Source organism: Bacillus rossius, chromosome 1 (assembly GCF_032445375.1).
Source record: "Bacillus rossius redtenbacheri isolate Brsri chromosome 1, Brsri_v3, whole genome shotgun sequence".
Lineage (NCBI taxonomy): Eukaryota > Metazoa > Arthropoda > Insecta > Phasmatodea > Bacillidae > Bacillus > Bacillus rossius.
Window position 1 is genome coordinate 91725154 of NC_086330.1, and position 25775 is coordinate 91750928.

The 25775-nt window shown below is 38.8% G+C and overlaps 1 protein-coding gene across 1 annotated transcript in view; it reads right to left on the bottom strand.

Annotated features, from left to right (window-relative positions):
• LOC134539961 (intermembrane lipid transfer protein VPS13A-like) overlaps positions 1-25775 on the bottom strand; it is a 392760-nt gene that overhangs the window by 340091 nt on the left and 26894 nt on the right. The window contains exon 2 of the mRNA XM_063382355.1: positions 6985-7210. Within this exon, the coding sequence (XP_063238425.1) occupies positions 6985-7125 (141 nt within the window). The 5' untranslated portion in view covers positions 7126-7210. The remainder of the gene's footprint in view (positions 1-6984; positions 7211-25775) is intronic.

A 25775-nucleotide genomic window follows, 5' to 3' on the forward strand; every position in this document is an offset into this window, starting at 1 on the left:
GCTAGGACGTCCATAAAGAAACACTGGGACGACTAATCGTTGACCTTAAGATTCTCAACATTGACACCGAGGCATATGACACTCGAGGAGCTGAGACAAAAGGTGTGGCAACACTTTGCATAATGTGGTGAATCTTCTTCTACTACACCTCTGGTGGGCTTAACGGCTGAGTAGGCAAGAATAAATGTTTAGAATAAATTCTTAAACCGGTGATTGATAAATTGCTAGTCTTACCTGACTGTGTCGCAGATAACTTAATTAGTTTTTTTTTGTATTCAGATGAAGACCTTGTCGAATTGAACATTGTGACGCGAGATGCTATGTATAAATTGTTGGCCTGACGTTTCTCTAGCTAGCTGCGTGTGTCGTGTCCTGCATTTGGCCTCGGCCTCCTTGTGCGAGTGCTACATGTTCATCGCTGAAACAAACATGGCTGCCCCGACACCGCAGGGTATTTTTTACCTAATCTCTATGCCTAACATAGTTTTCCTGTAAGATGGTGATGCACCCGGTGCCAATATATGGCGCCTGCTGCAGAATGTAAATAAGTGTCAATACTTAGGGAAGGAGCGGGTTTCCGCTCGTGTTGGGAGCATCCCGAGAGTCAAAAATTAGCATATGATCAGGACAGTTAGTGACATCTTATAGAACATGCTGCAAAGGCTAAATCTGTAAATATTGACTGTAATGATAAAGTAACCGACTTGTATATAAGCTTGGCTTGTACTGTACTAGTCAGAGATCCTTACCCCAGAGAAATCTGGGTAAATGCAGCAGAAATCTAGAATTGGGTGTATTGCCTTCTACTCTCCTCTAAATCTCTCTAATTCTTTCTTTCTCTCTCCTTCCTCTGGAGCGGTCTTCGGGATTACGTTCTAGCTAGAGGTGGGTTGTTACAGAAATTTTCGGTATCTGTTCCAACCTGTTACTGAAACAGTGATGTACTGGTTCCAAGTAGCTGATACTTCTGATTCAGAATCAGCTACAGCAGTAGCGGCCCCAGGAAGCAACAAGGTATCAGCATCCTCGTTAAGCTGGACTCCCAATCATCCGTTTCAACCGTCCGTCACCCGTCCGTCCGTCAATTTCGGTCCGTTATTTCTCTCGGCAATTATTACCGACTCTCAACCATCCGCCATCCGTCCGTCCGTTACTATTCTAAAATATCAGTGCTACAACTTTCCGCCATATACTTTCTCAATTGTACGTAAACTTTTGGTGAAAATAATTTACTTCGGATAATTAACTGACAGGCGAGAATCGTGCTTTGACAAGTGGATTAAACGGGGGCCGTCTTAAAAATAACATTAGTCATGCCAGCAATAAATAAAATTATGCTTCTTTTATTACTACAGAAAGAAGCTATTTCTATCCAGGCTTTTTCCCTCAGTTGCTTATCCCAATAGTCTTTGCTATATATATTATACAAATGCTCCCTTTCCCGGACGTAATTTATCAGCATTTCTTCCGAAAAGCTCATTCTCATAAGCAATCTTTACCATTATGACAATAATAATCGGTCAGTACGACACAGCCTTCTACATATTGCAAAATAAAAAAATCTAACACTGTTTTCGGAAAGTCGTATTGAAGACGATCGACTTAACAAGGCGGTGGACCATCCGTTGGTCCGTCAAAAGCTAAAGCTTGGCAAGGTTTTGACGGACGGACGGAGGGAATTTTTCGGGCCATCTGATTGGCTGCAGGTCACGTGATTGACGGACGGACGGGTGACGGACGGATGAAACGGATGATTGGGAGTCCAGCTTTACAGGTTACACATCCTCCATGCCGTCATCACCAGCGTAAAAAGGTATCAGTTTTTTCATTCTACATTCTTCGCAGTCGTAAAAAGGTATCAGATTTCTCATTCTACATTCTTCGCAGTCGTAAAAAGGTATCGGTATTCTCTTTCCACGCCTTTCGTAATCGGAGTCTTCAATCTTTGCAAGGAGCACGCACTGTGCACTGAGCGTACTTTCATGAGAAGCCTAAGATGTACATCAAGCTCTGTTCCTGCCCGAACACGCCCGAATATTCACCTTCGGCCAACCTCGGGATTTGTTTTATTTTTGCGCAGGAAATATTAATTCAAATATTAGAAGTGGTCGGTTATGTTAGCTACATTAAAACACTTTAGAGCACTATGGACGGTTAGTTAGGTTAGTATAGCTACATTAAAATAAACAGAGAAATATAAATATATATAAATAAACCCGAGGTTGGCCGAAGGTGAATATTCGTACGTGTTCGGGCAGGGACAGAACTTGATGTACATCTTAGGCTTCCCCCTCCCCTACATTCTTTCCCTTCATCCCTTATTCGTCGTGCCGCTCCCTCCCCTTTCACAAGCTCCGCCCAAGTGACCATCATCTGCGATCGGGTTCTGCGCACATTGGCCGTGGTTTTGTTCCAGGTTAATTTTTAACTGATACTAAAGTATTTGATACTTGAATAGTGTACTCGTTTGCAGTACTTGATACAGGCGTGTATCAGTAACAAAGTAACAGATTGATACCCTGCAACCCACCTCTAGCTCTAGCATCCCTCTTCCCCTGGAGTGGCTTTTCGAGGATTATGCTCTAGGACCTTTCCCCTCCCTTGTTCCCCTGTCCCGCAAGAGGGCAGGACGCAGGCATCTCAGACAAGCGCCAACATCCAAGAGTCAAGGAGCAGCTGCCAGCATACCAGCGGGCCTTTCACCCCACCTCAAGCCACTCCAGCACTGGACGCTGTTGCCGGGACACGTCACGTGAAGTTAACATTAAAGCTCAAGGAAATAATTTGGAGTGGGAACAAGTGAAAGATTAAATTATAGGTTTTAGCACAAATGCTAAAATACGAGAACGTCTGCATAACCAATTTTTTTATGTAGGCCGCAAAAGGAAGGCGAGTTGGCACTTGCGTTTCTAACGATTCTTGCAAGGTATGTTCGCGTTCTAGGAAATTCATATCTAGAAATAGATCAAATAGAGTTGATGGTAGATAATTTACACCCTGATATAGGTACATACTGCGTAGTAAATAGGTCGACTCCAATTGAGAAATTAAAAGCTGCGGTTTTGAAAGCGGAAAATTGAGTGCTTGTTCAAGCTGAAAGTATTACTAAGCTAAAAGAAAAATCCTCGGAGCAAGAAAGGAAGAAAGTTACAAAGAAAAAATAGGAAGTGCTTTATGTGTGGTAAAAAATAATCATGTAGGCCAGGTATGTTATTTTAGGAAGCGGGATAAGATGAAGAAAAATAAAATTGTATGTTATAAATGTTAAGAGGAAGGACAATGAAAAAGAAAGAAAAATGAATAAAATTAAAGAAGTTGGAAAAACATTTGTTTTGCCTCAAGTGTGGGGAACGTGTCTAGTTGTGTTAATAGACACTGGCGCTAGTGCTACGCTCATGAGTCGGGTGTGCGCCCTGCACCTAAAAGAATATACCCAGGAAAATAAAGCAATTAAATTACCCATTCAAGTCTTTTAGATTGGCTAATGGTGAGACGGTTGGTTCAGATAAAGTTTGTAGAGACTTTTTTAAAAAAAAAAAGAGAATTACCGTTGGAAATTTATATTCACTGTTATAGCTGAATTAAGGGCGCCATCTTACCTGGCACACACACGGTGTGCAGGGCTTCAGGAAAAAGAACGTGATTTAAAAACTTCTCAAGATATCCGAATGGTGTCTGTTTATGAAAAGCAATTAAGAATTCGCTGAGGGCCGAAAAGTACTTTTGATTTCGGATTAGTTTATAAACTGTATTTTTAGAAGAGTTAAAATGGCTAAAAGGCGTGTTTTCAGAGTAATATTTAGGTATTAAACAACCGGTACAGATCATTCAAAAAATTAATGTACTTGCATTACACCGTTACCTTTATTTTTATGCCATATAACATTACGTTCACCACTCAAATTTCAAAGTTGTCCTTTGAGCAGACTGCGCGCCAGTTCACAAGTTCACAGCCTTGCGCTTAGAGGCGACACCACGCTTGAAGCACCAGCAAGCGTCACGTTTATCATACCGCCTCACTAACAGCGCTTATCATCCCGCCTTACTAACTCTCGTACACCCAGACTAGACGGGCTGTTTATGCTTTGATATAATTGGATTGAATTTTCTTAAAATGATATGAGGGTGCATTGATACGAGAGAAAGAAGTTGCGCATAGATTTCTGCGATAAGAGTATCGTATTGTCAGGAATGTCGAGGAATGTTATGACCGAAATTGCTGATAAAGAGTTTTAAAAAAATTAAGTGAAGAATTTAGTAATGTTGTGGGTGACAAAATTGGCGAATGTGATGTAGAACCTTATTCTGCACCTCTATCGGACAATACACCTGTTATGAGTAAACCATATAGTGTCTTAGGACCAAAACGAGCTGTTTTCAAGGAAATTATTGACAAATTATTGGCTGGAAATATTATTGAACTATCAACTAGCATGTATGCTAGTCCGGTGTTTAGTAGTGAGCCTGTGTGTGAGACCCCAGTGAGACTCCGACGAGACACATCAGCAACGCCATGCTCAACGAAGAAGACGTCACGCTGTATGTCTACACCGTCAAGAGCTCGCCAGCTGTCGTCGCCATAAGAGCCCGCACGAGGACTTTATTTCTGGCAAGCCCTATGTGTACCAGTAGACACCCTAATACTGTTGGAGTAGTATTTCGTTGCGGTACTGGGATTTAGAATAATTTCGCAGTTGTGGACTTAAAATATTTTCGACGCCACGAGTAAAATGAGCTTTGGATTACGGACGACAGCTTGGTTTGGAGCAGAAGTGTGTTAGCGAGTGATGGACTTTGTTGCATGACTTTTGACAAGAAGCTTGAATGAAGTTGCCATCAGGTTTTATATAAAAGTGCAGTAAGTGATAGCGGTGACGTAACATAATTTACATAACATAAACACTCGTTGAATACTGTGTGTAGGTCGCTGTAAATGAGACCGAATACAAGAAGTGTGTGGAATAAGAGAGCGGTGGCCAACTGGTGTACTGGGATCGTAGAACATCTGTTACCACCGGCCGTGTGTTGGAACTCGGCTGCCAGTGTTGTAGTGGTCGAGGGAGTGAGATAGCGTGGTGCCCTGTTGCCTTCTGCCTGCTGAGTCGCTGTTCATCAAGCAGCGCGGCGGAGAGAGCGAGTTTTTAGGTCGGTGCATCACAGTTTGACTCATCGAGTTACAAGTGGCACAGCAGCGAGCTCACCGACAGCCCAGCGACTTACACCGGCGCGCATAACGTCTGAGTAGGGAACCACAGTTTCGGCGGTGGTTTACCTGGCTAGCCTCTTCTTCGAATAAAATGTTTTTCTTGTAGTCCACTGTATGTGCGAGGATGTAGTTAACACATTTTAGAGATTATTATTATTTGATAAAGTATTTTGTTAATCGAGAACTATGGTTTGTTTATAGCTTACATACATTTTAATATTTATATGCTTGAGGTCTTGCTGTTAAAATAAAATTTGTAAAACTAAAATCATATTATATGATATTCGTGGTTAACGTATTTTTATGGTCTACAGTATAACGTAAAATTGGTTAATAATTATTAAAAAATTTCACGAGTTTGGATCTCGTTTAAAAATAATGGTAATATGCTGATTTTTCAGATAACAAAAAATAGTTCAGAACGGTTTATGGGTCAAGTATCATTTGATAATTTTTGATAGTGTTTTGACAGTGTAACTGCCTCATATACACTGATTACCTTTTGTTTGAATACAATAACAGCACAGTTAAGGTATCATGAAGTTCTTGCTGTTAACGGTATTATATACACCTAATTTAAGGCAAGTGTTTAACCTTTAACTTTTATGTTCACATAGCTCTGCAGGAATAAGGTAGAATATTGGAATACCAGTCATAACTGAATAAACTGCTTTATAATTGATCAGATTTATGGCCCGAATTGTAAACGGAGTTTGTTAATAAATATGTTTACAGTATAACTCAGTATTTTGCCACTATCCCCCTGTGCCTCGCTCCTGTCATCAGTGATAAGGGGAGGGGCTACATAGATACTATGAAACTCCCACAACATTCACAAGTTAATTTAATATTCAAAATTTAGCTGCGTACTAATTTACATTGCATTAAAACAATAAATAAAATCAATCAAAAATCATTATATTTACTGCGCCCTGGTGACTACTTTAGAAATCGGTAGTTTCGGACATCAGACATAGCTGTTGTAGGGCAGTTTTCCGTGTGACGATCTGACGTCATCCACATCAGGATAAGGACACGAACCGCTCACAGGTTCTGACTGTAGTATATGGGCTTTAACAACGACAATGAAACGAAACAACCAACTCAGCTCGAGGCCTCAGCAGGACCACCACTCGGCCACTAGGATAGTCGGAACCGTAACCGATTTTCAGAACCGGGAATTTCGGTACTAGTCTTTAACGGAATTGATAAATTCCCGGTACCTTCGGTACTAGTTAGTGTTTTTTTTTTTTTTTAATTTGTAGTTCAGCAGAATAAACATTTGTGTTACAATTTTTTATTACAAAAAGTATCTACTAACGTGACTTTATTCTCAATCTTACTTTCAATATTTAACTTTGTAAGGAAAACATTTAACAAATAATAGTTTTAACGCATACAAAATCACATAATCATTCAATTAAAATAATATTTCTTCTTTTCATAACACACTTAAAAGAAAATATCGTTATTTAACGACAAATCACAGTTTTATATCCATCTATTTTAGAGAGAGGAAAAAATTATTAAAAAATTAAATAAAGCGTCTTTTAAGCTTAAAGAACTAAAACTCTCAAACAGTTCTGAATAAATACTTAGAACTGAAGTGCCATCCAGTAAATAAGTCATATCGATGTCGAGTCCCAAATACCAAAAGAACCGGTAATCGATTTTAAATTGCCGGTTCTTTTACTGCATCAAAAGTACTGGGAATTCTCTTTGAATTCCGGACCGGGATGTCCGGGATATCCCGGTTGTGAGCCCTTTGGGCCGCTCACCAGCGCCTCCGGCTTGAGCCGCAGGTCGAGCAGCTGCACCTCGCCGCTGAAGATGCCCACGTTGAGGTTCTCGGTGTCCAGGTCCTGCACGTACTTGCCCAGGTAGCGGTTGAGCACGGTGGCGACCACGCCTTCCAGCATGGCGGCGGGTGGAGGGGCGCCGGGGCTAGTAGGGCAGCGGCCTCTCCGTCATCCCACCGCGGCGCCTGGGGCTGGAGGACCCTCCCTGCACAAGAGGGCGCGACATTGGCCCTCGGGAGGCAGTTCTCCGTCCTGGACCTGCTCATTCCTCCCCAGTCTGACGACAAAAGCGAGCTGCAACGGTCGTTTACTGCTTATAGTTACAGTTATAGTATTGTTTTTAAGTGTGTGACAAAACTTAAGATCCCACCTATCGAAATGTGCTGACAAATAACCGAGGTTTATGGTAATGTGTTGAATGAAGCTTCAGTTCTAAGATACATCATATTTAATGGCAAGAGAACGAGTATTTATTACGAAGTACGTTCGGACCGACCTTCAGCTGTGACTGACGAACTCAAATTAAGGATTGAGGGGGGGGGGGGGGGGGAAATTCAACAGGATAGACGTTTCCCTGAAAATGGACCAAGTTCGTTCTTTCCTGAAAATTCAAGAACTTGGCACTAAATGAGTATGCAGAAGGCATAGAATATTGGTGATACGCTTCGAAAAATGTTTAAATTTGTATGGCGAATATGTAGAAAAATAGCAAAGGTATCATATGTGTTATAAAATGAGTTTTGTTACGTTATCTTAAATATCTAGAGACACAAACGTTATTTACTTTTCGAATGACCCTAGTAGAGTTAATAGGAAATCCCAAACGTTATGCAATACGCGCAGATTACGTTTACAGTAATGGCTGCGATAATGCCGATAATGTTTACAGTCTTTAGACACTTTTGACGTGACAACGTCTAATAAATCGATGAACGCCGGCTGCACGCACGAAAAAGTGTCCCGTTACGCACATTGTTCCGTTACGCTGTGTCCCGTTTTGCTCATTATACGCTTGCGCGCATCTATCTCTCTTCCACTCGATTGGTCTATGCGTCCGAGGAGAAGTAAGACAGCGGCAGCACACAACTTACATCTACACGTGAACTGTTTCGTCGACTGGTTATAAAGTGAAGTGAAAAGTTAATGTGGTTTTCATTGCTTATTACAACAACAATTTCGGCAATAAAGGTTAATTATTCTTGCATTTTAAAAATCTGATTACTAGTATAATTTCAAGTATTTATTCTTTTATTATTAAAAAAAGTAGCTTCTGTCGGCGAGTGTAGTAATAATAGGTTATGTTACAATTGACTAAAAAATTATGGTGATTCATATAATTGATGATAGATATTGGATTACATTTATTTATATGAAAACTTGTTCATAATTATATTTAAACTTTATAGCTAAACGCCAGTTTTTAAAATTAATTACAAGTCATCTACACGTGAACTGTGTAATAGTGTAACAGTCACCATTACATTTGTCGCAACTGTGATTAATCTGATTATATCTCAGTTTAGAAACTTTTATTATTTTATTTTATTATTATTTTAAAATATTATTATTATTATTTAAATTATAGTAGAACATTTTACAGTCACCTACAGTAAATTTAAGTTTAGTGCACACCGACAAGCCTCTATTGCACACCAACACGACACTACATCACGCCAGTTAGCCGATCTAGCTGGTGGGGAGCTTCTCTCCCCCGCCGAATTAGGTACACGTAACTTTTCTAGCATTACACAACCTACCAGCGCACACACAGGCCCGTGTGCCAAACTTATCCAACAAGACACGCGCCCCGCCCGTTGATCCAAGTGATTCTACAAAAGTGTGGGGTGCACCTGATTTACAATGCACTAAGCGAGTTATAGAAACTTCGGTTTCTGGTCTCGCACACACTAACTGCCCCGGATGGCAATATGATGGATCGGCGGCTGACTGATTCTAAGAAGACTGTTATAATATTAGTTGTTACAGTGCCTTATTAATTATAAGAACAAAAGTGATGTCAGTTTTTAGTTCACTTGCTATATATGTTAACTTGTTTAGAAGAAGTTTATGTTTTGTTATGGTACATATTTCTAACAATAAATGTAACTATAAACCATTTTGATGTATGTTTATGCCTGTCACTACCGACCCCAACCACTGTCACAACCGTCCTTGGGGTGTGGTCGGTTGTGACACTTTCCTTTTTTTTAATTTCATCCTATGACTAATACAGCGTAATTAAGGACAATATATTAGTATTTTTACATAGACAAATAAACAAATTACAATTCGTGTTACTTTTTTCCCAGCTAACTGATAATTTAACAGAATTATTGGCGAACAAACCAAAATTGTCACAACTGTACCCAACTACCCTAACAGGTACATTACTTCCATACAAAAGCTTCAATACCTACGCTATAATACCCTACAAAAGCGCAGTACATCGGGCTGCAAGGAGAAACGTATTTGACAAACGCGCGTAATCACTAAATATCTAAGACAACGTATGTAATCTCGCCGTGCGGTTTCGTTCGTGGATAAGTGGAAAATGTCTTATCGCAGTGCCATAGAATACACTAGAAAGGAACTTATATAAACAATACTTACTTCTGTTTTCTATTTCGAATACTTCTTTAATAATCTAAGTACGTAACTTTCAGCCGCACTGTACAACACAGATGTAGACTCGCGCGCGTTTGAAAGACTTGACAATTCAATAGACAATGCTTGCCTAGCGAAACAAGTGATGGATGAAATTTAACCCCGCGCCCTACTCCCCCGCAATGGACTACTTGAAATGGGGAGGAGCCAAGCAGTTTAAGTAACGGCCGGATGAAGCGCCACTGTCAACTGTGGGACACAGAATGTAAATAAACAGTCGCTAGTACTGGAATCCGAATAATTTTTTGCAATTATAATTTGATTTCATATTAATTCTAATGTTTATAGAGACCTGCCCAATTCGCTTTGTTTTGAAGTGCTAGACTAGGCTCCACTCAGTTACGGATTTAGAGGGGGGGGGGGGCAGAAGGGTAAAACATGCACTGGATAATACGACTCAAACAGGTATTATACTAGGTCCAGACTACCGCTGCCCCACCCAGAAGTTAATCTTGGATCCGTCCCTGGCTCCACTCAGTTGTACGCAAACAGATCACGTTCATTGGCTGCTGTCACAGTCTACCTTCTGTACGAATCACGTATGGTCGGGTCCTATAGATTTCCGTTATTTTCGTATTGGCTTACTGTGTTTCAGAGCGAGTCCAAGACTCATAATCCAGTGAAGATGTTACTCAAATGTGTAATGGCTATATTTAAGACTGTCTCCCAATTTTAACGCTAATTTTCAGAGCTCCACTAAAGTATATTGGGGAGGAAGGAAGGGAGGGTGGGTTATAACAACTTCCCGACACCCCCGTTGGAACATGGACTGCTCCCGAGTCCCAGGCCGGGGAGGCGCCTACGGGCCGAGACGCTGCCCCAGTTCCCGGGGAAGCCTGCAGTTCACAGGGATGAGAGCCACGCCCGAACAGTTTCGAAGTTATCCGAACTTTGCCGATCGCTCGTGAATAAACAAGGGCTGGAAAACCCACGCAGTAGAGTAACTTACCACTGCCCAGGTTACTCGAGTTTAAAATATAACTTATTACAGTCACTTTGTCTGAGGGCCATTTAATCTACACACCTCTACGAAGCTACTAGCTATATGTTCTCCAAACCCCCTGAAAAAGGTAAAGTAATCTAGAATCATCGCTGGAGGTCGTGGGCTGCAGTCCGCAGTCTGGTGCTCCTAGCGGACCCAGGGATCGATCCTAAGTGCGAGAATTCCGCGCCCAGGGCCGCCATGGCAATGGTGACGTCCCTGTTAGCCGGTCAGAAATGACTGTTTAAGTTTGCTGATCTGAGCCACCATATTGCAAGTATTTATATATTTTACTGTCATAGAGTATTTTAAACAACACTAACCTATCAAATCTTTCATTTTAGTTATGACATAATCTACCCTCCCGGAAAAATAAAATGAAGAACTGTTATTTATTAAACTAAAAAAAAAAAAAACATAATATTTGGTAAACTTCGGAACTGTTCGGGTTGTTGTTGTGGCTTTAGTCCTTGTGAGCTTTAGTAGGCTGTCCGCGCTGGCGCCGCGGATGCCCCATTTCCCGCGCCAGGACGCATCCCGGCGTATCGACCCGCGCGCCGGAGCCCTGCCCCCTTCCTCAACCCATCCAACCGCCAGGGCTCGCACGCCCACTTCCTGGCTCGTCTCCTTGCGGCCGGTCAGGATCACTCGAGCTGCCTTGCTCGCCCTTCGCCCCCCCCCCTTCCCCCATAATTTCCACCCCAGGGTTTACAACTGAAAAACTTAAGAGCGATAAACTTAACTTGTATGCCGACGAACACACAGTTAAATAATATCAAGTTTATGATTGAATTAGTGGTCGTCAATTCCAGAAAATAAAAACGGCCATATTATTTAAGCTGAATCTTTGTATTCGTAGATATCTCCTGCATTTTAAAGAGCAGTTCGGTTTGAATCGTTGTGGACTGATAATTAGTTCAAATGTAAGGTTTTTATTCATAGTGAAATTGGCTATGTACCTACTTGGAATACCTACCAGATAGCTACGATTGATCCTAAAAACTGCAACATTTCAGCTCAAAATCTAGAATTTGTACCCATATTTAACTTTAATATATGAATACTAGTTCATGTATTGTTAATATCACCTATTCCAAGCCACCATAAAAAGTTTTTACAGTTAAAAAGTATATTCATGAATTGTAAATAGTTTTATATATACTCGCATAATAGCAAAACTTAACCATAAACACATCCGAAAAATAAATTCCTGAAATCTTAAAATAAATATTCCAATCAAAGATTTATTTTTATGTTTCGTGCATTTTTTTTCTAAGTATCTTGACATTTCTTGACACGATGCTTATTATTGTCTATTTCGTACTCCTTTCGTACTACATCATAACCTGTTTCCCAACATAACATTATTTCGCGCCAACAACACATTCATTGTGCTCTGATTGGCGCTTCCCAAAATTCTTAAGGAAAAATATAAAATGTAACCACCTGATTCACACACGGCCCGTCAAAACTCCTAAACGACAAAAGTATAAATGTATTTATATCCACCTAAGTTTTTTAAATAAAAGTATTGTTACAGCATTCCATGAAAAGCATATTTAGCCAGATAGAATAATTCATTATCATTTACCTGTAATGCACAGTCTAGGGTTTAGATTCATGTCCAGGAGTCATCACAATCGATTGCTGAACATCTGTTTGTGTGCTTGTACGCATACGAGTCTTCAACTTAAACCGAGGAGTCAAAATGTCAAAATGTCTGCAGGTAGTTCCACGATAGGCAAACAGACTTCACCTATACAGGTTTTAGCATGTTGTCTCAAACTGCCAATACGAGTAAACCAAACATGACACTTATCATAGCGAAAATTGATACGAGAAGAATTCTTCGTACATTTACTCCTCTCGTGTCTTCGTGCATCATGGACAAATTCAAACGACATATGGCATAGCTGCAAGGATGTATAGTCGATGAAGACGAACCTTTCAGATCCGAACCAGATACTGATGTTACTGCTGTTGTACCAATTCCTGATATACTCTTAAGCGCGTCGACACAGCGATTTTGGACCGAAACCTTTACTTTCTGCCGCGCAGCAAGTCCTTTGCATGTCTTCAAGTGTGTTTTCATATTATCTTTTCTGGCAAACTGCTTGTGGCATTTCTCACAAACTTTTTGCGAGGAGGATTCTTAGCATCTTAGCACATTCTCTCTTCTCGTGTCGATATACATTACTGTTGTTTGAGAATATATTTCCACAGTGGGACTTCGATACTGGAAAGACACCGTTGCACCTTCAGTGGACATTATTGATGCTAGTGATACTGCAGACATTGAAGTCTCCTTCGCTGTCGAAATGTCTTTCATCGAGGTTTCCTCTGTAGACAGCACTGCATACATTAAAGTCTCTTCTGACAGAACCACAACTGATGAAGTCTCCTCTAGTGTCGTCAATGACGATGATACTCTTTCCTTCGGGATCTGCGTCACCATCGTCGTCGCTGTCATCAAGATCTTCACTGACGATGGTTAACATTCCATCGACTTCTGCATAGTTGTTGACGTCATTGTCATCGACATCGTGGTACAACTTCCTTCAAAATTGATCTAAAATATGGTAAAGATGCCATTGAGTTTATAATAATACACGATTACTAGACTTATATGACGTATATGTCTGAAGATACTAGGCGATCCTTACGCCGCCGTAGCCAGTAACAAACTAAGGATCACCAACATCTGGGTCGTGTTTATATACTCACCTTGCTAGTTTAAAATTGCGAGTCAAAACAAGAACCTTTTTCAATAATACACAAGTAAAAACAAAATTACAAAAAAAAAAAGCCGATTTGGAAGCACAATCAATAAAGGAGGTACATTTGGAAGCACAATCGACAAAAAGAAGCACATTTGGAAGCACAATCGACAAAAAGGAAGCACTCATTTGTCAAGAATGAAGCACATTTGAAAGCACTTTCGACAAATAGGAAGCACATTTGGAAGCACATTCGACAAAAGGAACACACACCGGACACAGATTCAACAAAAAGGACACACACTGGACACAATTTCAACAAAAAGGACTGCAATCTGTATAAGACGGGGATATAGGTACTCGGATCATTCTACATAGTTATATATTTCACGACCATGTGCCAAGCTTGTTTGATAATATGGCACATACTGCAGACTTGACTACACGCAATTAACGAAAAGAACGTACATTTGCATGAACATTAACTCCAGTAGGATACAACCCTATCAGTAGGATACGATAGGATATGGCTTCAACTATATTTGGGTCAAAAGTGTATTTGCCTCCAACTGTCTTTGGCTGCAACTGCCTTTGGCTCCAACTGCTCCAACTTCCTTTGGCTCCAACTGCAAGTATACGAGGCTACTTGGCTAGAAAGCTACAAGGCTACGAGGCTACAGGACTACGAAGCTATACGAGGCTATTTGGCAACGAGACTCCTTGGCTACGAAACTAAAAGCCTAAAAGGCTACAAGTCTACAAGGCTCCAACTTACTACGAGACAATATGGCTACAAGTCTACTTGACTACAAAGCTACAGGTCTACGAGGCTACAGGACTACGAAGCTACAAGACGACAATACTACATGGCTACGAGGCTTCGAAGCTAAAAAGCTCCAACTTGCTACGATACCTCCATTCACCTGCGAGAGTTAATTTATCTCTTACAAAAAACTGCTTGCAAGTAGTTCTAATTCTTGTCAACAGTTGTCGACACATACTGCATTGTAAACACTGTCCCTATTTCATGTGGGATGTGGGATGCTCACTCACGATCGCAAGCGAAGTAGGGCTTCGCTAGACATCAAGGAGAAGGATATTCGTCTTGCATGAGAGTGCTATCACAGCTGTTTTGAGGCATTGTAGTCGACTCAATAATGAATCCCTTTTGTTTGAATTACACCTGTTTTAAATATTATTAGTTTTAAATTGGTAACATTAATTCACTAACTGAACGAATTTCTAAATAAAATTTCTTGTATCATTACGAAAAAAAAAATCAAGCAGGGATTGTTTTCTCCTGAATAATCAGGAGCATACGGAGAAAACCAATGTACGTTTTGCTAAATCAAGCTCAGTATTTTTTAAAAAAAAATAGGAAACAACTTCCGTAAGCTTATGAACTTCTACTAGGTTCAGCAAGAATATATTTCTAGCACAAATCTGAATTTTGTTTTGTAATTTTTTTTGTTAGTAGTAGTATAGGAATGTATGTCCGGGCACAGGATTCAGGATGTGATGCCGGTGCCGGGGTCCGCCATCTTGGATTGTGACGTCACGGCGGCCATCTTGTATGGTTGTGACCTTGAACTTTGACCTTGACCTTGAATATGTCCTTCAAAACTTGTCAAAATTCATCAAAATTTTCCAAAATTTACCCAAAAATCCTCAAAAATACTCAAAATTTACATTTTTGTGGAAAATAATTCCGCCAAAAAATCTTAAAAAATTCCACAATTCAAAAATTAGGATTTCGAAAATCCTCAAAAGTCGTTTTGCCCTAGAAAAAACGAAAACTCCTAAAAGCGGCTTAAAACTCCTAAGAGCAAGCCGCCGTTAAGCCGCCGAGGTAATTACCTTGAAAATAAGGATGCCATTGTTGCCATTTTGAAGTATGACGTCAACTTTGCAATTTTCGTTACGACCGCCATCTTTAAATTTTTTATTTATTATCCGATTTTAATGAAAAAAATTTTAAATTTATAAAAAAATTCACTTAATAAATTTTAATAAATTATTTATAAAAAATGTACTTTTACGACACGGAGTTTGGAGTCCTCGGTTCGAACCCGGTGAGGGCAAAAAAAAATAAAAATAGCGACCGATCCTTCCCCCGTGGTGGGTGCTGGCAGACTGACCCCCATCACTTATGTCAAAGTATATATATCTTCACCTAGTATGATGTAATGTCCGCCATCTTGAAAATCCGTAATTTTTATGTTAGAAATTCGGGAAAAATTTTAAAAATCATTAAAAAAAATAATTAAACGAATTAAATAATAGAAATTAAATAAAATAGTACTTAAAACCACTGTTGCACGTATTGTTATGGTCGCCATCTTGGATTATATAATTGTTGCATGTTTCGTAATGCCCACCATCATGGTTGAGTACGATGTCAACCGTTATGTCCGCCATATTGGATCCTATTACTGTTGCATGTTTCGTTACGGCAGCCATCTTGGAATCGTGTAATTATTTAGCTAGAAAATCGGGAAAAATTCCAAAATTCATTAAATAAATTTACAATCAATATACTGATTGATCCGGTCAGTTCCTGTCCCTGGTTCGATACTTGATCGATTCAATATAGTTTAATTTTATGTAAAATATATTAATTTAAAAAAAAATCATGTTCAAAATTCGTAAAGAGACTTTACATCCTCTACTACCATCATCCTATAAGCCATAATGTCCACCGTCTTGGAAATTAGTATTTATTGACTTATAAATTCGGGAAAAAGTTCAAAATTCATTAAATAAATTTGCAAACAATATACTGATTAATTAATTAGATCGACTTAGGTCCTTGGTACGATTCGGAATGAAGCTAAAAATAATCTTAATTTTTAGGTTAAAATGCCTCAAAAAATGACAGGTTCGAAAATAAAACACAAGTTCTTTTACAAACATAATATTTATTACATAATTTCTATTCTACTACAGGATCACTTGCGAAAGCCAGCAATCTTATAATCATTTAGCCCTGCATAGAAGCGAAACGACTAATTCTTAGCTCCAATCGGTTTGTACTAGACAGAGACCAACCAGAACCATTACTAACATAGTCCTCCTCTTCTTGACAGAGTTTCTGGGCACTATGTTTAACAGTTTGCTTCTCATTGTCAGAACTGTAAATTGTAACAGCCGATGTCTTGAGAGAATTTCTTTTCTAGGTCCTCGGAATGGATACGATTTACCATATAAACAGTTCAGTCACAAGTTATAATTTAATTTCCGTACGTTGTTACTTCATAAGTAAGCTGATTGATGATGTTCTACCTGCTATGCTCAAGAAAAATAAAAATTTCTTTAGCTCCAAATGATCAATCACCTCCAAATGCTCCAAAAGGCTCCAAATGCTACAACAGCCTCCAAATGCTCCAAAAGGCTCCAAATGCTTCAAAAGGCTCCAAATGGCTCCAACAGCTGCCAATGCTCCAAATGGCTCCAACAGCTCCAATGCTCCGAAAGGCTCCAAATGCTACAACAGCCTCCAAATGCTCCAACAGCCTCCAAATGCTTCAAAAGGCTCCAAATGCTCCAACAGCTCCAAATGGCTCCAACAGCTCCAAAAAGGCTCCAAATGATCCAACAGCCTCCAAATGCTTAACACTGCTCCAAATGCTCAAATGGCTCCAGCAGCTCCAAAAGGCTCCAAAAGCTTCAAAAGGCTCCATATGATCCAACAGCTCCATCTTCAATTGGTTCCAACTGATTCCAATTACTTTTCTTATCGAACTTGGCATGATTTCTGACATAACTTTATTAGTATACATTTTGACTGGCAGTGGTAACGTTTTTTACATCTTTAAGTTATAAGTTTTATTTAGAAATTAGATTTCGATAAATGGTAGATACCATCTGGAAAGAAAATATATTAATTTATCTTCAAGTTTATACAGATACATTTAATTTAAGCCATTATTGTATGTAGCCAGCTTCCCTCAGTTCTTTGAGTATGAAGGATATTTCTTTAATGTTCGAATAGTTTCCTGCACAAAGCGATCCATGTAGTAGTCGTAGCCTGTCAACCAATATGTTAGGATCTTCCCATGAGGTATAATCAATCTCTTCTGCTGCGTTCATCATCCTTGCATGTTTATAATAAATATTATTATCTCTGGTGTCTATCGTTCTAACACCAACCACAAGGTCACTTTCGTCATCTTGCCAGTGATTATCACAAGCTTGATCAGGATAATTTATTTTATTACGACGTTTCCATCGTTTTGGTCTCAAGCCACCATCACAGTCTTCGCTCTTGCATGCTTTTGGTGCTTCAGCACAGTACTCAATCATGTCAGCCTTAGATGTGTCAGCACAGTCTTCGTTCATGCCAGCTTCTGATGTGTCACCACAGTCTTCAATCATGTCAGCATCACAAACTTGATCAGGATAATTTATTTTATTACGTTGTTTCCATCGTTTTGGTCTCAGACCGCCATCACAGTCTTCGATCTTGCCTGCTTTAGGTGCTTCCGTACAGTACTCAATCATGTCAGCCTCAGATGTGTCACCACAATCTTCAATCATGCCAGCTTCAGATGATTCATCAAAGTCTTCGACCTTGTAAGCTTCAGGTGGTTCTCCGTCTTTCACATTTTCATGGAGACGACTAGATATTGGAGTAAATATCTTTTCATTTCTAATGTGGTTACAACTTCCTTCGTTTGTTTTAAATTTTAAATTATTATCTTGATCTAGATCAGTACTTTTAGCATTAGATTTTTCGCCTTCGTTCCTCTTCCGCGATGTTGTAGCCGAGTCTTCGTTATCTTTATTCATCTTAATTGTACAGGTATTGTAATGTCTATCTAAGTAATATCTTCTACCAAAGGATTTCTGACACTGGCTGCAATGAAATGGTATTTGACAAGGACCCAAATTACACTCGCTTCTCTCATGTCGTTTAGCATTCTTTCTCAAGGTAAACACCTTGCTACAGTATCTACAGTGATGACGTTTTGATACAGCATTAAATCCCGAATCAGAATTCATATTAGTTACTGAGACTAATGCCAGTTGCAAATTAAGAGTTTTAAATTAGATATATTACTTAAATAGAATTTTTTAATTATTTCATCAGCGAGAATTAATTTATCTCATTCAAAGGTACTTGTTGCAAGTAGTTCTGCTTTTCAACAACAGATGTCGCCACATGTTACTTGCAGGTAAATAATATTTAGTTCTCTTATGCGGGATGCGGGATGCTCACAAACGATCGCAAAAGAAGGATGGCATCGCTAGACTCCAAGGAGAAGGAAGTTCGTCCTTCCTGTTAGTGCTTCTTAGATTTCTCAGAGATTAATATTATTTGACTGAGTAATGATTTTTTTTTTTAATTTCCACATGATAAAAATATTACAAGTGTTGATTAAGTAGCAGAAATTCACTAATTACATGTAACCTAGAATAAAATGACATGCCTCATTAAGTAAAAAAATCCTTCATGCAGAGATCAATTTCTCATCTGTAATCAGAAGCACTCGGAGAAAACCATAAGATGTCGAGTCAGGAATAATCAGAAGCACTAGGAGAAAACCATCAGATGTCTAGTCAGGAATTATCAGAAGCACTCGGAGAAAACCATCAAAATATTGTCAAGAATAATAAGGAGCACACGGAGAAAACCACCATAACGTTGACAAGAATAATTCGAAAGCACGTGGAGAAACCACTAAAAGTTTTCTTAGATATCATAAAATTACAAAAAAAAAAAATAATAAAAAATTTAAAATAAAAAACTAAAAATACAAAAACAAAATTGGCTAGCTTGTGAACATCTCATTGTAGTGCAAAGTTAGAGTTCCAGTACAAGCCAAATTTTGTTTTTGTATTTTTAGTTTTTTATTTTAAATTTTTTATTATTATTTTTTTTTTGTAATTTTATGATATCTAAGAAAACTTTTGGTGGTTTCTCCGTGTGCTTTCGAATTATTCTTGTCAAAGTTATGGTGGTTTTCTCCGTGTGCTTCTTATTATTCTTGACAATATTTTGATGGTTTTCTCCGAGTGCTTCTGATTATTCCTGACTAGACATCTGATGGTTTTCTCCTAGTGCTTCTGATTATTCCTGACTCGACATCTTATGGTTTTCTCCGAGTGCTATTGGTTACAGATGAGAAATTGATCTCTGCAAAAGGATTTTTTTACTTAATGAGGCATGTCATTTTATTCTAGGTTACATGTAATTAGTGAATTTCTGCTACTTAATCAACACTTGTAATATTTTTATCATGTGGAAATTAAAAAAAAATATCATTACTCAGTCAAATAATATTAATCTCTGACTAATCTAAGAAGCACTAACAGGATGGACGAACTTCCTTCTCCTTGGAGTCTAGCGAAGCCATCCTTCTTTTGCGATCGTTAGTGAGCATCCCGCATCCCGCATAAAAGAACTAAATATTATTTACCTGCAAGTAATATGTGGCGACATCTGTTGTTGAAAAGCAGAACTACTTGCAACAAGTACCTTTGAATGAGATAAATTAATTCTCGCTGATGAAATAATTAAAAAATTCTATTTAAGTAATATATCTAATTTAAAACTCTTAGTTTGCAACTGGCATTAGTCTCAGTAACTAATATGAATCCTGATTCGGGATTTGTTGCTGTATCAAAACATCATCACTGTAGATACTGTAGCAAGGTGTTTACCTTGAGAAAGAATGCTAAACGACATGAGAGAAGCGAGTGTAATTTGGGTCCTTGTCAAAAACCATTTCATTGCAGTCAGTGTCAGAAATCCTTTGGTAGAAGATATTACTTAGATAGACATTACAATACCTGTACAATTAAGATGAATAAAGATAACGAAGACTCGGCTACAACATCGCGGAAGAGGAACGAAGGCGAAAAATCTAATGCTAAAAGTACTGATCTAGATCAAGATAATAATTTAAAATTTAAAACAAACGAAGGAAGTTGTAACCACATTAGAAATGAAAAGATATTTACTCCAATATCTAGTCGTCTCCATGAAAATGTGAAAGATGGAGAACCACCTGAAGCTTACAAGGTCGAAGACTTTGATGAATCATCTGAAGCTGGCATGATTGAAGATTGTGGTGACACATCTGAGGCTGACATGATTGAGTACTGTACGGAAGCACCTAAAGCAGGCAAGATCGAAGACTGTGATGGCGGTCTGAGACCAAAACGATGGAAACAACGTAATAAAATAAATTATCCTGATCAAGTTTGTGATGCTGACATGATTGAAGACTGTGGTGACACATCAGAAGCTGGCATGAACGAAGACTGTGCTGACACATCTAAGGCTGACATGATTGAGTACTGTGCTGAAGCACCAAAAGCATGCAAGAGCGAAGACTGTGATGGTGGCTTGAGACCAAAACGATGGAAACGTCGTAATAAAATAAATTATCCTGATCAAGCTTGTGATAATCACTGGCAAGATGACGAAAGTGACCTTGTGGTTGGTGTTAGAACGATAGACACCAGAGATAATAATATTTATTATAAACATGCAAGGATGATGAACGCAGCAGAAGAGATTGATTATACCTCATGGGAAGATCCTAACATATTGGTTGACAGGCTACGACTACTACATGGATCGCTTTGTGCAGGAAACTATTCGAACATTAAAGAAATATCCTTCATACTCAAAGAACTGAGGGAAGCTGGCTACATACAATAATGGCTTAAATTAAATGTATGTGTATAAACCTGAAGATAAATTAATATATTTTCTTTCCAGATGGTATCTACCATTTATCGAAATCTAATTTCTAAATAAAACCTATAACTTAAAGGTGTAAAAAACGTTACCACTGCCAGTCAAAATGTATACTAATAAAGTCATGTCAGTAATCATGCCAAGTTCGATAAGAAAAGTAATTGGAATCAATTGGAATCAATTGAAGATGGAGCTGTTGGATCATATGGAGCCTTTTGAAGCATTTGGAGCCTTTTGGAGCTGTTCGAGCCATTTATAGCATTTGGAGCCTTTGGAGGCTATTGTAGCATTTGGAGCCTTTTGGAGCATTTGGAGCTGTTGTAGCATTTGGAGCTGTTGGAGCCATTTGGAGCATTTGAAGCATTTGGAGCTGTCTTAAGCATTTGTAGGCTGTTGGAGCATTTGGAGGCTGTTTGAGCATTTGGAGCCTTTTGAAGCATTTGGAGCCTTTTGGAGCATTTGGAGGCTGTTGTAGCATTTGGAGCCTTTTGGAGCATTTGGAGGTGATTGATCATTTGGAGCTAAAGAAATTTTTATTTTTCTTGAGCATAGCAGGTAGAACATCATCAATCAGCTTACTTATGAAGTAACAACGTACGGAAATTAAATTATAACTTGTGACTGAACTGTTTATATGGTAAATCGTATCCATTCCGAGGACCTAGAAAAGAAATTCTCTCAAGACATCGGCTGTTACAATTTACAGTTCTGACAATAAGAAGCAACCTGTTAAACATAGTGCCCAGAAACTCTGTCAAGAAGAGGAGGACTATGTTAGTAATGGTTCTGGTTGGTCTCTGTCTAGTACAAACCGATTGGAGCTATGAATTAGTCGTTTCGCTTCTATGCAGGGCTAAATGATTATAAGATTGCTGGCTTTCGCAAGTGATCCTGTAGTAGAATAGAAATTATGTAATAAATATTATGTTTGTAAAAGAACTTGTGTTTTATTTTCGAACCTGTCATTTTTTGAGGCATTTTAACCTAAAAATTAAGATTATTTTTAGCTTCATTCCGAATCGTACCAAGGACCTAAGTCGATCTAATTAATTAATCAGTATATTGTTTGCAAATTTTTATAATGAATTTGGAACTTTTTCCCGAATTTATAAGTCAATAAATACTAATTTCCAAGACGGTGGACATTATGGCTTATAGGATGATGGTAGTAGAGGATGTAAAGTCTCTTTACGAATTTTGAACATGATTTTTTTTTAAATTAATATATTTTACACAAAATTAAACTATATTGAATCGATCAAGTATCGAACCAGGGACAGGAACGGACCGGATCAATCAGTATATTGATTGTAAATTTATTTAATGAATTTTGGAATTTTTCCCGATTTTCTAACTAAATAATTACACGATTCCAAGATGGCTGCCGTAACGAAACATGCAACAGTAATAGGATCCAATATGGCGGACATAACGGTTGACATCGTACTCAACCATGATGGTGGGCATTACGAAACATGCAACAATTATATAATCCAAGATAGCGACCATAACGATACGTGCAACAGTGGTTTTAAGTACTATTTTATTTAATTTCTATTATTTAATTCGATTAATTAATTTTTTTAATGATTTTTAAAATTTTTCCCGAATTTCTAACATAAAAATTACGGATTTTCAAGATGGCGGACATTACGTCATACTAGGTGAAGATATATATATACTTTGACATAAGTGATGGGGGTCAGTCTGCCAGCACCCACCACGGGGGAAGGATCGGTCGCTATTTTTATTTTTTTTGCCCTCACTGGGTTCGAACCGAGGACTCCGAACTCCATGTCGTAAAAGTACATTTTTATAAATAATTTATTAAAATTTATTAAGTGAATTTTTTTATAAATTTAAAAATTTTTTCATTAAAATCGCATAATAAATAAAAAAGTTAAAGATGGCGGTCGTAACGAAAATTGCAACGGTGACATCATACTTCAAAATGGCTGCAGTGGCATCCTTATTTTCAAGGTCATTACCTCGGCGGCTTAACGGCGGCTAGCTCTTAGGAGTTTTAAGCCGCTTTTAGGAGTTTTCGTTTTTTCTAGGGCGAAACGACTTTTGAGGATTTTCGAAATCCTAATTTTTGAATTGTGGAATTTTTTGAGATTTTTTGGCGGAATTATTTTCCACAAAAATGTAAATTTTGAGGATTTTTGAGGATTTTTGGGTAAATTTTGGAAAATTTTGACGAATTTTGACAAGTTTTGAAGGACAAATTTTTAGGTCAAGGTCAAAGTTCAAGGTCACAACCATCCAAGATAGCCGCCGTGACGTCACAATGCAAGATGGAGGACACCGGCACCGGCACCACATCCTGAATCCTGTGCCCGGACATACATTCCTATACTACTTTTGTTATTAACTGATTCTGATTTAGGAAAACGTGCGTTAGTTTTCTACATATGCTCCTGATTATTTCTGTCAATCTTTTGTTGGTTTTCTCCAAGTGTTCCTGATTATTTCTGTCAATATTTTGTTGGTTTTTTCCATGTGCTCCTGGTTATTCCTGGCGATACTTCTGCTAATATTCTCCGATTGTTTCTGGTTATTACTGAAAAATACAATCCGTCCATGTAATTTATTGTTCGTAATGAGTGAAGCAATTTTATTCAGAGTTTCGTATAAATTGCGGGATTCTTCTTACTAAACTATCACTTACAAATTTTTATCAGGTGGTCTTCAGACAAAAAATATTCATTTACAGACGATCTAAAGCGAGGAGTCGAAATTTCTGTAGGTAGTTCAGCAGTAGGCGCACGTACTTCACCTTTACAGTTTTTCACATGTCGACACAAATTATCAATTCGAGTAGGTAAACCATTCATGACACTCATCACAGCGAAACTTCATGCGAGAAGGATTCTTCGTACATTTACTCCTCTCATGTCTCCGTACATCATGAGCTAATGCGAAAATATATCACAGTAGCTGCAAGAATACCTTTCAGACCCGATCCAGATACTGACATTGCCGCAGTTGTACCATCTCCAGGCATACTTATGAACATAAATGCATCGTTGTTGTATAGAAATTTTTTTCTTTCTGCCGAACAGCAGGACCTTTGCATATCTTCATGTGCTTTTTCATATTATCTTGTCTTGCAAATTGCTTGTGACTTTTCTAACAGCCAAACATTTTGCGATAAAGGTTCTTAGCTAATTCTCTCATCTCGTGTCGTCGAGCATTGCTGTTGTTTGAGAAAATCTTGTCACAGTAACAGCACCGATGTTCGTTAGTTGTTGACGAATCACCACCCATTGAAATCTCCATCGATGGTGGACCAGCGTTCGCCGAGTTTTCCGTGCAGCCAGCACTACCGGCATTAAAGTATCTTCTGCTGGTGGTACCACGACTGTTGAAGTCTCCTCCAATGTTGACGTTGCCAACTGGATCTGCCTCATATCCGTCGCCACTGACGTCAGGGTTCCCGTAGACGATGGTACAACCTCCATCGAGTTCGACGTTACAGACGGTAAAGATACCATCGAGTTCACAAGAACAGGTAATTACGCTACTTATGCACCAGAAGAAACAAACTAGGTGATCCTTACACCGTCGACGTCAGTAACAAACTGAGTGACCTGCTGTCTAGGACTCGCTTATATACATGCACCGGATGGAATAATACGCAAGTCAAATCAAGAACCATTTACTATAATATTAGAGTCAAAATAACATTAAAAATAGAAGCCCATTCAACGAAAAAGGCAGCACATTTTGGAAGCACCATCAACAAAAAGGAAGCACCATCAACCAAAAAAGGCAGCACATTTTGGAAGCACCATCATCAAAAAGGCAGCATATTTTGGAAGCACAATCAAAAAAAGGCAGCACATTTTGGAAGCACAATCAAAAAGGCAGCACATTTTGGAAGCACCTTCAATAAAAAGTCAGCACATTTTGGAAGCACCATCAATAAAAAGGCAGCACATTTTGGAAGCACCATCAATAAAAAGGCAGCACATTTTGGAAGCATCACCATCAAAAAGGCAGCACATTTTGGAAGCACCATCAACAAAAAGGCAGCACATTTTGGAAGCACAATTAAAAAGGCAGCACATTTGAAAACACAATTAACATAAAGGAAGCACATTTTGCCGCACCATCAATCAAAGAGAAGCACATTCTTCGGAAGCTCATTTAACGAAAAGGAGGTATATTCTCACGTACATTCAACTCGGTAGGATGCGATCGTCAATGTTAAGTTAGGATATAATGTCTCCATCAGTCTATGAATCCATCAGTTTTTAGTTCCATAAGTCATTGGCTCCAATAGTCATTAGCTCCATCAGTCATTGACTCCAACAGTATTTTGGCTCCAAAAGTCATTGGCTCCAACAGTCATTGGCTCAAACTGCCTTTTCCTTCAACAGCTCCAATGATATTTGGCTAGAATGCTACGAGTCTAAGAGACTATGAGGCTACAAGGCAACAAGTCTACAAGGATCAAGCTGGTTACGAGTTATACATGGCTGCGAGACTGCATGGCTAAAAGGCTGCGAGGCTACGAAACTACATGTCTATGAAGCTACAAGTATACAAGTCTACTCGGCTTCAAATGACTGCAAGTATACATGGCTACAAGACCACTTAGCTACAAAGCTTCAATTCTAAGAGTCTGCAAGACTCCTCCAACTGCCTACGAGTCTACAAAGCTCCAACTACTCCAAAAGCATTATGTTATAAG